At 36.2% G+C, this 14449-nt stretch overlaps 2 protein-coding genes across 3 annotated transcripts; both read left to right on the top strand.

Moving 5' to 3' along the window:
• LOC18776650 (FAM10 family protein At4g22670) lies at window positions 224–4719 on the top strand. Of its 2 annotated transcripts, none has more exons than XM_007209107.2 (11): window positions 224–470; window positions 581–632; window positions 715–867; window positions 972–1059; window positions 1141–1221; window positions 1333–1397; window positions 1754–1894; window positions 2407–2523; window positions 2610–2921; window positions 3259–3316; window positions 4375–4719. In XM_007209107.2, the coding sequence occupies exons 1-11, from the start codon at window positions 361–363 to the stop codon at window positions 4470–4472; spliced, it is 1275 nt and encodes a 424-aa protein (XP_007209169.1). In that variant the 5' UTR covers window positions 224–360; the 3' UTR covers window positions 4473–4719. The 2 variants fall into 2 exon arrangements, with proteins under 2 accessions (XP_007209169.1, XP_020419727.1); XM_020564138.1 differs by having other exon boundaries at window positions 257–470; window positions 718–867.
• Window positions 12204–14239, top strand: LOC18776043 (protein ODORANT1). Its single transcript, XM_007210679.2, has 2 exons — window positions 12204–12631; window positions 13258–14239. Exons 1-2 carry the CDS (start codon window positions 12369–12371, stop codon window positions 13868–13870), a joined length of 876 nt encoding a protein of 291 aa, XP_007210741.1. The 5' UTR covers window positions 12204–12368; the 3' UTR covers window positions 13871–14239.

Below are 14449 nucleotides of genomic sequence, written 5' to 3' on the forward strand. Positions count from 1 at the left end.
AGCTACGTTGTGCGTTTGCTCTTTGTCCTATATTTGCTTGGGTTTTGCCCACTCTATTTTGGTTAAAATATAATATTTACCAAAAATAAAAATGTCCTTGTATTATTTTCAGCTAATTGAAATGGGAATATAATTTTTATACCAAAAAATGGGCATATAATTTGATCCCTATTGACATAGAAGAAGCTACTAGAGGAGCCTAGTCAAGGCAAGTATATTGCTAATCAGTCCCTCTAACCCAAACAATTAAAAACCGAAACGCATACATAGAGAGCCAATCTCTCACTCTCACTTCCTCCCTCAGAGTCACTCTAAAACCCTATTTCTTGCTCTGCTCTCTCTCTCTCTCAAGCTTTTACAATGGACGAGGCGAAGCTGAACCAACTGAAGCATTTCGTCGAACAGTGCAAGGCCGATCCCTGCGTTCTTAGCGATCCTTCGCTCTTGTTCTTCCGCGACTACCTCGAAAGGTAAAAATCCATTTCTCTTCTTTTTCAATTGTTTTACACAAACTATTTCGATATCTGCTTCGCTGTTAAATCTCCACAAAAGTTGAAATCGATTCGTTTCTTCGTTTCAGTCTCGGCGCTACGATCCCTGCCCATTCTCACAGTCACGGCGATTCCAAATCGGTACTCTTCTCTCTAACTTTCTAATGTCTATTTTGTATGCCCTATATGTGTGCGTTCTGATTGAGGGATTTTGCGAGCTTAGAAGAGCTATGTGGTGGAGGAGAGCGACGACGACATGGCGGAAGCTGAAGCCGCTCAAGTCCATGTCGAAGAAGAAGAGGAAGATGAGATAATCGAATCCGACGTTGAGCTCGAGGGCGACACTGTGGAGCCTGACAATGAACCTCCTCAGAAGGTTACTTTTCAATTAGTTTCAGTTCTAGTGATTTAGTTATTAGTATGTGAATGATTTTCAAACTTTTTTCTTTTTGTATATTCATGGCTTGGATGATTTTGCAGATGGGAGATGCGTCGGTTGAGGTCAGTGATGAGAACCGCGAGACCTCTCAGGCAGCAAAATCCAAAGCTGTCGAGGCCATTTCAGAAGGTATATTACTAATTATATAGTGGATGTTCGTTTGTGAATTGAGGGCTTGCTTGAGGATTTGATGGAATTTATGCAATGCAGGTAACTTGGAGGAAGCGATTGAGCATCTCACGGAGGCAATTTTGCTCAACCCTACTTCAGCAATTATGTACGGCACCAGAGGTCTGAGCTTTTGGTTCTCGTATGGTCATAGGGATTGTTTTCTTTCTTTGAATTTGAAAGTTTATTTCCTTGTGTTTGGTTCTGAACTCTGTTTAATTTGTTACTTAACAGCTAGTGTGTACATCAAAATGAAGAAACCTAATGCCGCTATTCGTGATGCCAATGCTGCCCTAGAGGTTGTTGTCCTACACCTTGTTTGTTTTTATATGATGTCTGATTTTCCCCTTGTAGAATCTACATTTGTTTATATATAGGCTTTGTGCATATGTTGTTTGCTTACTTGGTGAAGTGTTTAGTTCAACATAGTGTGTTAGTCAGCATCGTTATGCATCCTGCTTTGCTTGTTACAATCAGATGAAAATAAAATATGTTTTCTTAGGTCATATAATTTCATTTCATTACAGTTGTGGCCTTTTGTATAGTTCTGCTTGCATAAGTTTTGGGATTTTAGTTTTTATCTACTTGCTAGATGTAACATGACATTTTGAGAAGGTGAACATGCATTTTAATTAATTTGTAATCTTTATTGCAGATCAATCCTGACTCTGCTAAAGGCTACAAGTCTCGCGGCATAGCACGAGCAATGCTTGGTCACTGGGAAGAGGCTGCCAAGGATCTTCACTTGGCATCGAAGTTAGATTATGATGAAGAAATAAGTGCTGTACTTAAGAAGGTTTCTCTCACACTTTATCCTTCTGGTTTATCAAGTAACTGTAGTTTGTTGTTTCTTGTACTTCTGCATTTATTTATCATCTATCATACATAGATAAGTTTGTTGCCTTTTGCCCTTATATATCCTTTATCGTGCATTACTGGTGTATCTTATTGTGTGAACCCAAATAAACTGCCAGCCACGCCTGGTTTAGTGAATAACCATGGGTTTTGGTATTTTGAGGAGCACTGTATCACTAATTAAATTTGTGAAGCCCAAATACCTGATGTTATTGAGGGTTAAATCTATGAAGTCCAAATACTTGATGTTATTAGAGTATGGCTGTGGTTCACAGATGAGGTATCTTACATGGAATTCTAATGGGAGAACAAGGAAAAAAAAAAAAAGACTTAACACAATGGTGGAAGAATATGACGTGCTTACATGCTTTAGCTTACTGCAACTCTTGGATTGTGTATTTTTGTGTTTGAGGATTTGTGTTTCCCTCTAATGTCAACTCCTCAACTGTGTAGGTTGAACCAAATGTGCACAGGATTGAGGAACACCGTCGGAAGTATGATAGGCTTCGCAAAGAAAGGGAGGATAAAAGGATTGAACGCGAGAGACAACGCCGCCGTGCTGAAGCTCAGGTACCTATCTAGAAGTTCATTCCCTTGAAAAGATTATGCTATCTTGTTTCTGGCTGATTGAGATATTTTGGTGTGTTCTTTTCAAGGCTGCGTATGATAAGGCTAAGAAGCAAGAGCAGTCATCTTCTAGTAGAAGGCCAGGAGGCATGCCTGGTGGGTTTCCAGGAGGAATGCCTGGTGGGTTTCCAGGAATGCCAGGAGGCTTCCCAGCAGGCATGGGTGGAGGGTTTCCAGGGGGCATGCCTGGAGGCTTCCCAGCAGGCATGGGTGGTGGCTTTCCAGGAGGAGCATCTGGAGGTGCATCTGGAGGTTCGCCTAGGGGTGGTGCGCCTGGGGGTTTCCCTGGTAGCACACCAGGAGGGGTGCCCGGAAATGTTGATTTTAGCAAAATATTGAATGTAAGTATGTCGGTTCTTGATTGAATTCAAATTTTAAATGTGTTCCAGAAATTAGTGATTATGTATTGTTTACTTTGGTATATATGAAGCCAGGAAAGAAAACTATTATATTATATAATTTAAGAATTTCTATTTAAGCCAAGGATTTAGGTTTTATTGGTCATTTGGCAGTGCTGTTTACTCTGTATTAACCTACTATGACATAGATTGTTGTTTCTCTTCTCTGTGTTATATTGAACAATTGAGTTCTCGAGTCAGAAAAAAGCAATTTTCAGGCTGAAAAAGGTCAGAAATGCAATTTACAAATTTAAATGGTCCTTCTTGCAATTTTTTGTAGGACCCTGAACTGATGTCTGCGTTTAGTGATCCAGAAGTCATGGCTGCTCTTCAAGATGGTAATGTCTCTTCTTATAACTTTGTTTTTCTATTGATATTTGAGTTTGGCCAGTTGTTGACTAATAATCCATAAACTCCTGGTTGTGATTATACTGGTTATTTCAAAACATGGAAACTTATAATTCAGATGAACTTGTTTTTGTGAAATGAAACACAATAAAATATGCAAATGCTAAGAAGTTAAATTTATGGATGAACGCTCGAATCCTTTGGTTGTTTAAGCTACGTTCTGTGACTGAAGGACAGTTCATGATTTGTCGTGTTATATAATGTTTTTTGCTTGCTTCCACAACAGCATCTGCAATGTCATAGTTCTGGTTTACTAGAGAAGACTAATAAAGAATGGTTTTTAGGCTTTTATTCGTGGTATGTTTATTTTGAAGTATTGAATACATCATACGTATAATGGAATATAATTATGCCAATTGTTAAGTAAGACCAGAAGGAAGACAGTGGGCTGGTTGAGAGAAGTGATAAGGTAAAAGTAGGAAAGAAATAGGAAGTGAGGTAGTACAATTACCGTAGTAGTGGGGGGTATCCAGCAAGCAACTAAAATAGTTTGTTAAACTACATACAGATGATCATTTTTTTTCTTATTGATTTTATTCTTGATATTCATAAAATATTCTGTTAAGCTTTCCTCTGTGGAATCATTGTGCTGTCTTCTGATAGATGCCAATTGAGTATCTGGTCTTTCATTTGCTTGCTGTGCTTCGTAATTTATTTTTTTAATGATTATGTCCTGAAATCTTTTTGGTAACAAATTTATCTGAATACGGGATTGACAAGTTAAAAATGATGTTCATTATAGAATGGAACTGAATAGGAATATTTAATTTTCCAGATTGTGGAGTCATACTCCTAGTCGTTCAAAAGAGAAAAGAATTAGAAAGATTGCCATGCATTAAACTAGCTGTTGATGTTCTCACTAAAATAAGGGCCGGAGATAGAAATGCTAGGTGTTACAGGATTAGGAAATACAGACCTGATTAGTAGCATTGGAGTTTGCTATTTGCCCGCCTGACCGTAATTGGTTGATTGGCTGTTTCTTTTGCAGTAATGAAGAACCCTGCTAACCTTGCAAAGCATCAAGCAAATCCCAAGGTGGCTCCTATAATTGAAAAGATGATGAGCAAATTTGGAGGACCCAAGTGAAAGTCGAGTTGTCATGATGTTTTTGGCAGATGAACTTTCAAGACTTGAGATGGTGCGTGACATTGTGCTATACAAGACGGTTTCATGTCCGGTAGCTTGTTAAAATTCTATAGCTGTGTTACCATTACTTTTACAGCAACTCTAATGGAATGATCGTGTTTAACCCTGCATTATCATTGGTTGCCTTGGGCAAGTTTATCATATATACTGAAGTGTTGAAAAGGGTTTCAGATTCTTTTGTTCTTAAGGTTGTTACAGAAGGGTTAAAATGTCTAGCTTTTAAGCATGCAAATTGTAGATTTGAGTTGCTGGAGCATTGGAAATTGGGGATTGTGCAGTGGTTGCTGGATGCTATGATGTTATCATAGATGAAGCAGCCCAGAACTCAAATGAAATTTGGGTGAACCACGTAAACTTAGATGTTCTTGTTTTTGGGTTTGTTTATAGAAATTAAATATAGGGTTTATGTATATAATTAGGGCTAAGAATGGTTATATGACTAAATATCTCTAATTTGTAGGGGACTTTGTTAACCAATTTTTGACATCAACAAATTTACATCGAGTAATTGGGTGCTATGATCTAATTAATGGGGTGTCTTGAGAGTTTTCCTTGAGCTTCTTACAGCTTACAAAGAGTTCAAATATAAAAGCAAGCCCACCCTCTCGCTTAGTGGGTAGGGTAAGTAGCAGGATCGAATGTCACATTTGGTGCTAAAATATGAATGTGAATAGGATAAAGCACTCTTACCATAATCTTATTATGTGTATTTTTTAGGATAAAAGTGTGGGATACATAATTCAACTACTTCAGTCGAGATATGGGTTCGGGAAACTAGTGTCAGTGAATGATATTTATCTTTTCCAATCCCAATCCGACCTCTTTTTTAATCCAACCCAATTCTACTCATTTGTGCCATCCAATTCCAATCCCAAACCACATGCCATGTCCCATAAACTTCACTTTGGCTTTTGTTTCCAGTCTGCCAGACACGAGACAACGCGTGGAAGTATAAGGGCACTTTTTATCAGTGGAAGGCGAGTGGGGTGGAATATATTTTACTTTTTACTCAGGGAAAGTGACTTTAGACTCTTGAGCACCAATCAGCTATCATCTTTGCTTAGAAAGGACCTCAGTATAATATGAACACTGTTGGTGAGCTATCTAGTTCACATTTGGGGTCTCTCACCACTTTCTGAACGCTTGTAATTAAAACAAAAAGAATTAATCAACGTTGTGCAATATAAAGACCACAAAACGGGCAACTAGATCTTCCAGCCAAGTTGTCAATGGTGTCTAGTTAAGTGGAAAAAGGTCTTAACTTGCAGATTAGTGATTTTATGTTCGAACCCCAATGACACCTTAGTAGTGTGTATGTATGTGAGAAACCCTCATCCCCGTTATAGTTTAGATCATCGCTTGTATTCAAATATTTTTTTTTTACAGCCAAGTTTGAATCCCATTTTGTGTCAATTAGATTAATTTAAATTAATTTAGACTACTACTTATATAAACAAAACCACCAAATGTATAATTAATAGTTTATTATTACCTTATTGTAAGGTTTCAATGTTTTGAATCATCAAGATTATACGAATTTGTGCTGCAAGAGAAATTTATATAATTCACCATGCCTATTGAGAAAACAAAAGAGATATTTAGTCATATACCCATTTTTAGCACTAATAATATATATAAACTCTACACCATTTAATTTCTATAAACAAACGCAAAAAAAATTCAAAAAATAATAGCTGACTCTATTAAATTTAAATTTAATTATTAAATTACTTTGATGCCCTATTGAGTGTTTTGAGCCTTTTTAATGAAGTTTTGGGGTTGAGTTTGTTTTAAGAAATTAATGACAGTTTTGTAATTTAAAAGAAGTTAAAAACTTTTTTGTTATGTTGTAAATGAATTTTGGGTGTGTTTCTAAAGTATATTTCATATAGGTTTTTTTATATTTATAATTTGAACTCCTATATTGAGTATAATAGTGAATCTCCCAAAATAAAAAAAAGCAAAAAGAAAAAAAAAAGAAAAAAAGGTTCATGACGGTATACCAAGTGAGTACAATCAAATTAATTAGAAGACAAGTCCATTCCACCATAATTTAATTAGTCCCTTATTCCCCCTTAGTCGCATAGGTCCTATCAAACAAATTTGGAAATTTTCTACCAACCATTGTCTTTATTAAGACTAAAAGGAGTTATATATTTGAACTCCATCCAAAAAATTTAAATAAAAAAAAAAATCTACCTTCAGAATGTCTTCTTGTTGATGTTGTCATTTAGACCACACCAACTGTGGGTTTATACTTTGATTGGTAGTTTTACCTTCAATGGAAATGCTTAACCGTTTCAGTTGGCTGGCTGACTCAGAGCCTTGTTCTTCTTAAGCTTGTGTACTAAGATAGCTAGTGTAAATCTAAGCCTGAAATCCAAAGTTTTTGTTTGCACCTCTTCCACAAGTTTTTGTATTACAAATTTAATTTTTCTTTTTAAAACTAATCGAGTCTTATCGTCTAAATTCAAAGTCTTTCTTTCAAGTCATTCCACCCAAACGAAGCTTAATTAAGTTTCGTTTACATCTAATGACGACTGCATTCCTTACTATTTGTAGAATTAGGTGCGCATTCGTTGAAACTTTTTGATTAGACGCGAAAATATGGTAGCAAGCAATTCAAAATTTGTGGAAAATAGTTGAATCAATATATTGGATTTCAATTCGGTAGCTCATGAGTCGCTTTAAGATGGTTTTAATGGTGTTGAAGCCATAATTATATGCTCCTTGGATGCTTGTCTCCATTTTAGTGGGATAGCGATTGTGTGTGTTTACGTAAAAGCATCTACAACTCGCTCTGATACCATGAAGGAAGTTGAGGTTTTGCACCAAAATCAATTGGCAACTGGGTGGGGTGTGTGTTTAAAGTAGCCCGACTCCTTATAAGCTCTTGCATGGTTTTCTAACTTTCTAATGTATGACATTTTTACTTTTACATTCTCACAACCATACTCCCCTCCTAAAATAGGGAGACCTCTAAATATGAGAAGAGTGAAAGTACTCTTAGTGGCTTATTATAATTTAATGTTAATATATTAAATGCTAATTATTATTTGTTGTTATTTTTTCGTCTTCATTTTATTCAAAAATTGAATTAAAAGAGAATTAAAACATTTATAACTCCTTAAATTAGGGAGTACGCTTGGAGTTGAAACTCATAAAATAGCTTTCTAGTGTTTTTAGCTCAATTTTAACTATAAAAAAGAGAGTATGATTATAGATGCTCTAAATAAATTGTGTTTGGAAAATAATAAACGCATTAAAAGGGTATTCACGATATAACATAAAGATATTGTCCTCAAGAAAAAAGATGGCTAGCGTAGGAAATTTAAATAGCAAAATCTTGGTGTAGGAAATCCAATATATTTTTGATACAAATGAAGTGATACTAGCTAGGGGACGAGAGGAATTCAAAACCTCGGGTGGGAAATGCGGTACTTCAAGTTTGGGGATTATTAGGGTTTTTGGCTAAGCAAATTTAACATACATATTTAGGGTAATCACTTTTGTTCTAGTACTTTCTCGAATTGAATTCTATCACACACACACACATATATATGGGATTCTTAAAATATTTTTATTTGAGCGATGTCCTTTAGGGTACCTTACGAATTTATTTTCAATGATCCAAATCTATTTTTTAGGCCTTCATTCATAGATCATCCTTGCAAAAAATTAGACAAATCGGAAACTATTTAGACATCTAATTGTGTATTAGAATTGTTCAATATATTTTTTTTTTAGTACAAGTGATAGTCTAAACTACAGGGGAGGGGGATTTCTCTCTCTCTCTCTCTCTCTCTCTCTCTCTCACACACACATACACACAACTATGATGCCGTAGGAATTCAAACACTAGACCTCTAGTCTGCAAATTAAAGCTATTTTTCATTGAGTTAGACCCCGTTGATAGAATTTTAGTAAAATTCTTAATAAAAATGAATGAGCACATAATATAATTAGCAATACGGCCACACATGCGACTTTATCAGACAAATGCAGGTTTTCTCAATCGCCAACAAAGGTGCATGGATTTGTAATGCTACCATAAACAATTTAATCAATTACATATTTTTAAACTGTCACATACATATAACACCAAATCCATGTGTATGTCGCTTTTGTCGTTCTGTTCCTTTTTTAATTTTCATTCGAGTTCCATGTGGTTATTTCTATAAATCAAACAAAACTAAGCACGTGAAATTGAAATTTGAATAAAGAAAAATTGTTTGCTACTTGCAAAAGGAAATTATTAAATGACTAGCTAAGAGAAATCCAAAATGGAAGGAACTGTGATATGTGACCATGTTGGAAAATTCTGGTCGTTGAGGTGATCATGAACTCTCAACTGCTACAGTATTAATGTCCTCATCTCCACTTACAAGCAATGCCACCCCTTTGTTGAGTTCTCTCTAGCCACACTACCCACCTGTTTTCATATACCTAATAAACAAACCATAATAAATAAAAAATATAAGTCTCCACCTGTCTATACCTTAAAATTAAATGGAAGAATTTGATTTACTCACCCATTTTATAGGTAAGCTAGCAGGCTAGCTGCATCTGCCTTTGAACTCGAAGTCAGTTCGCTTTCCTTGAGGGTGAGGTATGTTTGTATTCATATGGTTTCTGCCATACGTGTTTGCATGACAACAAAAAAAATGAGTAGATAGCAAAGTAAAAAATAAAATATACGTAAAGTGCCTTGCAAGTTATACGAGACTTGTTATTTAATTGCCGGGGTGTGTAACACCTGGCAGTCTAAAGCCAATCAGGCGGAGACATATGTTCGATTGGATTAATTCATTATTTTACTTGATCACCCGATTTGAACCACAAAACCGAGAGTTTTTAACTAAGAGAGCGTGTAGTATTTGATGTGTGTGAGATAACAATTAATTGGTCGTGTGTGATAAGAGTCGTAGAGAATGTTACAGTTACGGATCCATTAAATTTTTTTTTAATGGGGTCAAGACGTAGACCGAATTGCCACATGAAAGCAATTAGTTATATAGAGACAAATTATAGATATGTGTGTACAGTGTATGCCTTGATTAATTTCCTAAACATATCTCACACACCGTTCAAATACACAACAAGTTTGAGAGCACCAAACCTTGCACAGTTGATCGGCAGCCCCACATATCCCTCTTTGCCCTACCTTAACCTATCTCAGAGATGACTTTTGTCAAACAGTTTGCTCTCATAACACATTTTCTCAAAAGAGCATCAATGAAACTTTGCGAGTAGCCAAAGGGCGAGTAGAGGCTATAATCTACGATCGCCCTCAAGCGAACCCGCCATTAAAAGATGGGGTATTAGATTAGGATTAGGATAAATATAGTAAGAAGTATACATTATTAATTGCCTCCTAATTTACTTAATATGGTCCGGACATGTATGTATATGACGCATCTGTAGCTTGTATTTTGGTGAACACACACATGCAATATTGAAATGTGGAGTTGAGTCATTGAAGGAAAAGGTCCACTTCTTGGAACTATATGAATCTAACTAAGCCAAGAGCTATAAGTCAAGGACCAAGAAATTGGATAACTAACTACCCCCAGTCTATAAGGTCAAGCTTAAATTTGCTGTTACGAGATGTCGGGCAATATCATCCACCAGATTGCTTCAACTAGACCACGTCATCCAATTTAGTTCTTTATCCAATGAGTTAACATAAAACTTGGGTTTTGGAATTGAACTATATTCCAAAATGAAGCATGCGTGGCAGATTTGCAGCAGTTAACAGTGCGTGTTAGTATAAACATAAACTCATACATCTATGGTCCGTGCCAAAAATGGTAAATCATTTCTTGTGAGCTGTTTTGCTAAGATCTTCACGCATATAGATCTGTACGAGAATTGCCTGGGCGTATTGATGTATTGACACATGCATACATGCTTAGTTATCAAACAAGATTTGCTAGGGTTCCCCAATATTGGATAGTTATGTGTCTAGAGATGAGGAGGACTTCCATTTGATAATAAAAAATTGTGATGATAAATGGTATACTTATTAAGTAATTTATAAGGAGACGGGCCTCGGAAAATGATTATCGATCAATAAATTATTAATATTATGTTTACTGATTACATTCATCTTACATCTTTCATGAAAGTAACACTAAATGACATGTCTGTCAAATGCGAAGGTGCCAAAGTCAAATGCATACATTGACAAAAATTTGATTTCTCCTCTTGGGAAATGAATGAGTCCACGGCATTGTCTGCAAAATGATACTTTGAAAATCATGGACGGCTTCACTATGAAGGTTATAATGTTCTTAATAATCATGCTTCTAGACGTATAGAAACGTGGTCTAGTTGATGCACAAGAATTGTCCAGTTCCCCAAATGCGAAGGTGGTGTTGTTGACTGATCGGCCGCAACAAATTTTTGCAAATTTTTTCTCTCTAGTTTTTTATTCAATAAATACTGTTCACTGTGACTAGGAGATCCGTGGCCTTTGTTCGTACGGATCTGTTTAGAACTTATGTTTTAGGTTTTACTGATTTAGTTTTTAGCTACAACCTAAAATCTATAATATATACAGAAATTAGCTAAAATAGTCATTTTTCAAAATATTTATTCCAAAATAGCTATATTTGTAATAAAGAGACAGTATACTATCGTAATATTCTATAATTTCCCATAAAGATGTACTAGTGAGGATAACAAAAAGACACTGTAAAGGAAAGGACTATTATTGAATAAATATTTTAAAAAAAAGGCTATTTTAGCGCAAAAATCCGTAATTATTTATGTGTATACGTTGATACACATTCTCCTTGGAATAATAACAGTTGTTTTTCTTTTATTTGACACTTGAGATTTTCTCAAGAGTTAAAAATTGGAAGGTCAAATAATGATAGTCCACTGAATGACATTGAACCCAAATTGTAGGAAACGGTAGAGATTTGTCAGGTGGTGGTATCTGGTATGCCGTAATTGGGTAGTTGAATGAGCATGCACATAAAAAAGGGGCTCATAATGGGTTCAGAAACTAGAGCCACTTGGCAAGTCATCGAACTTGCAGAAGAAGATGACACAATATACACACACACATATACATTTAGGTGGGTAAACATGATTTCGTCGACATAATCAAAACCCATCTGAGTGCCTAATTTTCCCTTAATTAACAAAATCAAGAATTAAAACAAAGCACTTAGAATAAATTCACAGATCAAATCCCCCATGTTGTTAAGGTAAAGCAAGATTAATTGGGCTCTATTAAGACTCAAAAGAGCAACACCGGATCATACTCCATCAAGATAAGGACACGTAGACGTAGTGATGACGAAATGGATGATGGAATGGTTGAGTAAGAGTGCAATCAAAGGGCAGTGGGTTTGTGTAGGAAAATGGGAAGAAATTTTTTGGATGCTTATTACATATATGTAGAGCTCGCTCTCTCTCTCTCTCTCTCTCTCTCTCTCTCTCTCTCTCCCTCTCCCTTTAGGTCACCTATCTTTCACCATCACCCATTTTCTGAGCCAGACACACCTTAACACAATGTGGTTCCTACATCCCTTTCACAACCCAATGGTGGACCCCAAAATCTCTCTCTCTCTCTCTCTCTCTCTCTCTCTCTCCCCTTAAAATATTAGAATGTGTGTGTAAATTGATAATTAGTTTTATTGGACTTGACATGAGGATGGGAAAGGAGAGGACTGACGACTTTATATAAAGGTGGGCGTGAGGCTTTTGGGTCTTTAAAAAGGAGTATTGGTGAGCCTAATTGAGTGCTTGGTGCTTATTTCTGGTCAGATTTTGTTTGTATATTTGGTGGTGTGTTTTGTTAATTAGTACTAGCTAGCTAGTGGTATGGGACGGCAACCTTGTTGTGACAAACTTGGGGTAAAGAAAGGGCCATGGACAGCTGAGGAGGACAAGAAGCTCATCAACTTTATTCTCACTAATGGCCAGTGTTGCTGGAGAGCTGTGCCTAAGCTCGCCGGGCTTCGCCGGTGCGGCAAGAGTTGCAGACTCCGTTGGACCAACTATCTCCGGCCCGACTTGAAGAGAGGCCTCCTTACTGAAGCTGAAGAACAGTTGGTTATTGATCTCCATGCTCGTCTTGGAAATAGGTCATTCTCATCTATTCATATATTTCTGTGGTCTTGATTCATTTACATGGATACATGTTAATCATGACGTTAGTGTTTGGGAGCATATTGATCCGTACATGTTAATGATTTTACTAATGGTGTTCGGTGGTGAACAAGGTTGTTTCATCTTCATAATAACTTAAATTATTTATAAAGTATGTAATTATTTCTTTTTCTTTTTCCTTGAGGTACAAGCTTGGTTTCTACTTTCTTGTCTTCAGTCATAAAGTTGAAAAGGATCATATATGCATTCAACAAGACAAAGAAACTTTGGTTGACACGTTTAAGAAAAAATGGTCCTTCAATTTCTTGGTAGAGCATTATATTTGTTTTTTGTATATTGAGAGAATAGTATTCCAACGTGTACCATATTTACTAATCATATTACTCATCACATCTTTTACAATACGTGACATATCGTCTATGTAGCAAATTATATATCCCTCAAGATTTTACCTGCTTATAGACTTAAGCTAGTGCTTTGATTAATTACATCCCTAGCATTTAATTAGTTGATAACTTATGAGCATGATTAAGCTTATGATCACTAGTGCAAGTTTTACTAACATATTGGTCATGCTCTTAATTTGGGTATATAAAAATAGGTGGTCCAAGATTGCAGCCAGATTGCCAGGGAGGACTGATAATGAGATCAAGAATCATTGGAACACCCATATCAAGAAAAAGCTGCTTAGGATGGGAATTGATCCTGTCACGCATGAACCACTCCACAAAGAAGATCAGTTGGGGTGCAGCAAGGAAACCAACTCATCATCATCATCCCATGATCATAAAAATAACTTGCCAGATCATCAATCTACAAATGATCATAGCATGGTAGTCAACTCAGCCGGATCGGAGGACATGAACTCATCAAGCTCACCACCAGAAAACTCTTCCTCCGGCGACGAATCAACGCTGCTAGATAGCATTTGCAACGACGAGTCATTGATGAAGAACCTGTGGGTGGATGAAACTCCTCTGATTGATGCATTGTGGAGCAACAATGGTCAAGTAGTAGCAGATCACGGAGGCAACGAGATTAATATTGAGAATGGCATGGGGTTGCAATCTTGGGAGGACAATTGTGCATGGCTTTTGGATTGCCAGGACTTTGGTGTTCATGATTTTGGCATGGATTATTGCTTCAACGACGTCGAATTAAACGGTCTCAGCACATTAGAGATGGGGGATAAATTAAGCACTACTATAAATTAATAAATATAATTAATAGCATGCAGTTAATTAATTACTATATGTTAATGTGAAGAGAGAGTAGTGTTTAATTCAAATGTGCTTACATGTTACAAAGTACCATGTCTGCTGCCTCACTTTTAAGTTATTTTGTTGGTGTTGAATATTCTTGGAAGGTCGAGCTTCAAACCTGCTTTCTGATGAACAGGTCTCTCACCAACCCAAGAAACAGCCATACCAAACTACCTAAGAAAATGTCACGTAAAAGTTAGGGACAGGTTGGACAATATTGTAAAAATGTAATCATATTACTGGGTTTTGCTAAGACGAAACTTTCTGTACATTAATTATTTTACGCTGAATTAAATAAAGCAAAATGGTTCATTTGTTATATATGATTCTATTTGCTGAGAGATTATTTCATAGCTCATTCAAGTTTCACCAAATTTTTGTATTAGAAAATATTATATAGCTAGGCCGGTTTCAGTTAGGTTAATTGGCCTAGGCAGTGTGCCCGTTCCTTGCACTCGATTTAAATTCTACTTCCTGTAATTTAGAATATCGCTTTAGAAAGAAGCTAAATGCCTAGAATCAACCATATAT

The sequence above is a fragment of the Prunus persica genome, chromosome G5 (assembly GCF_000346465.2).
Source record: "Prunus persica cultivar Lovell chromosome G5, Prunus_persica_NCBIv2, whole genome shotgun sequence".
Taxonomy (NCBI): Eukaryota; Viridiplantae; Streptophyta; class Magnoliopsida; order Rosales; family Rosaceae; genus Prunus; species Prunus persica.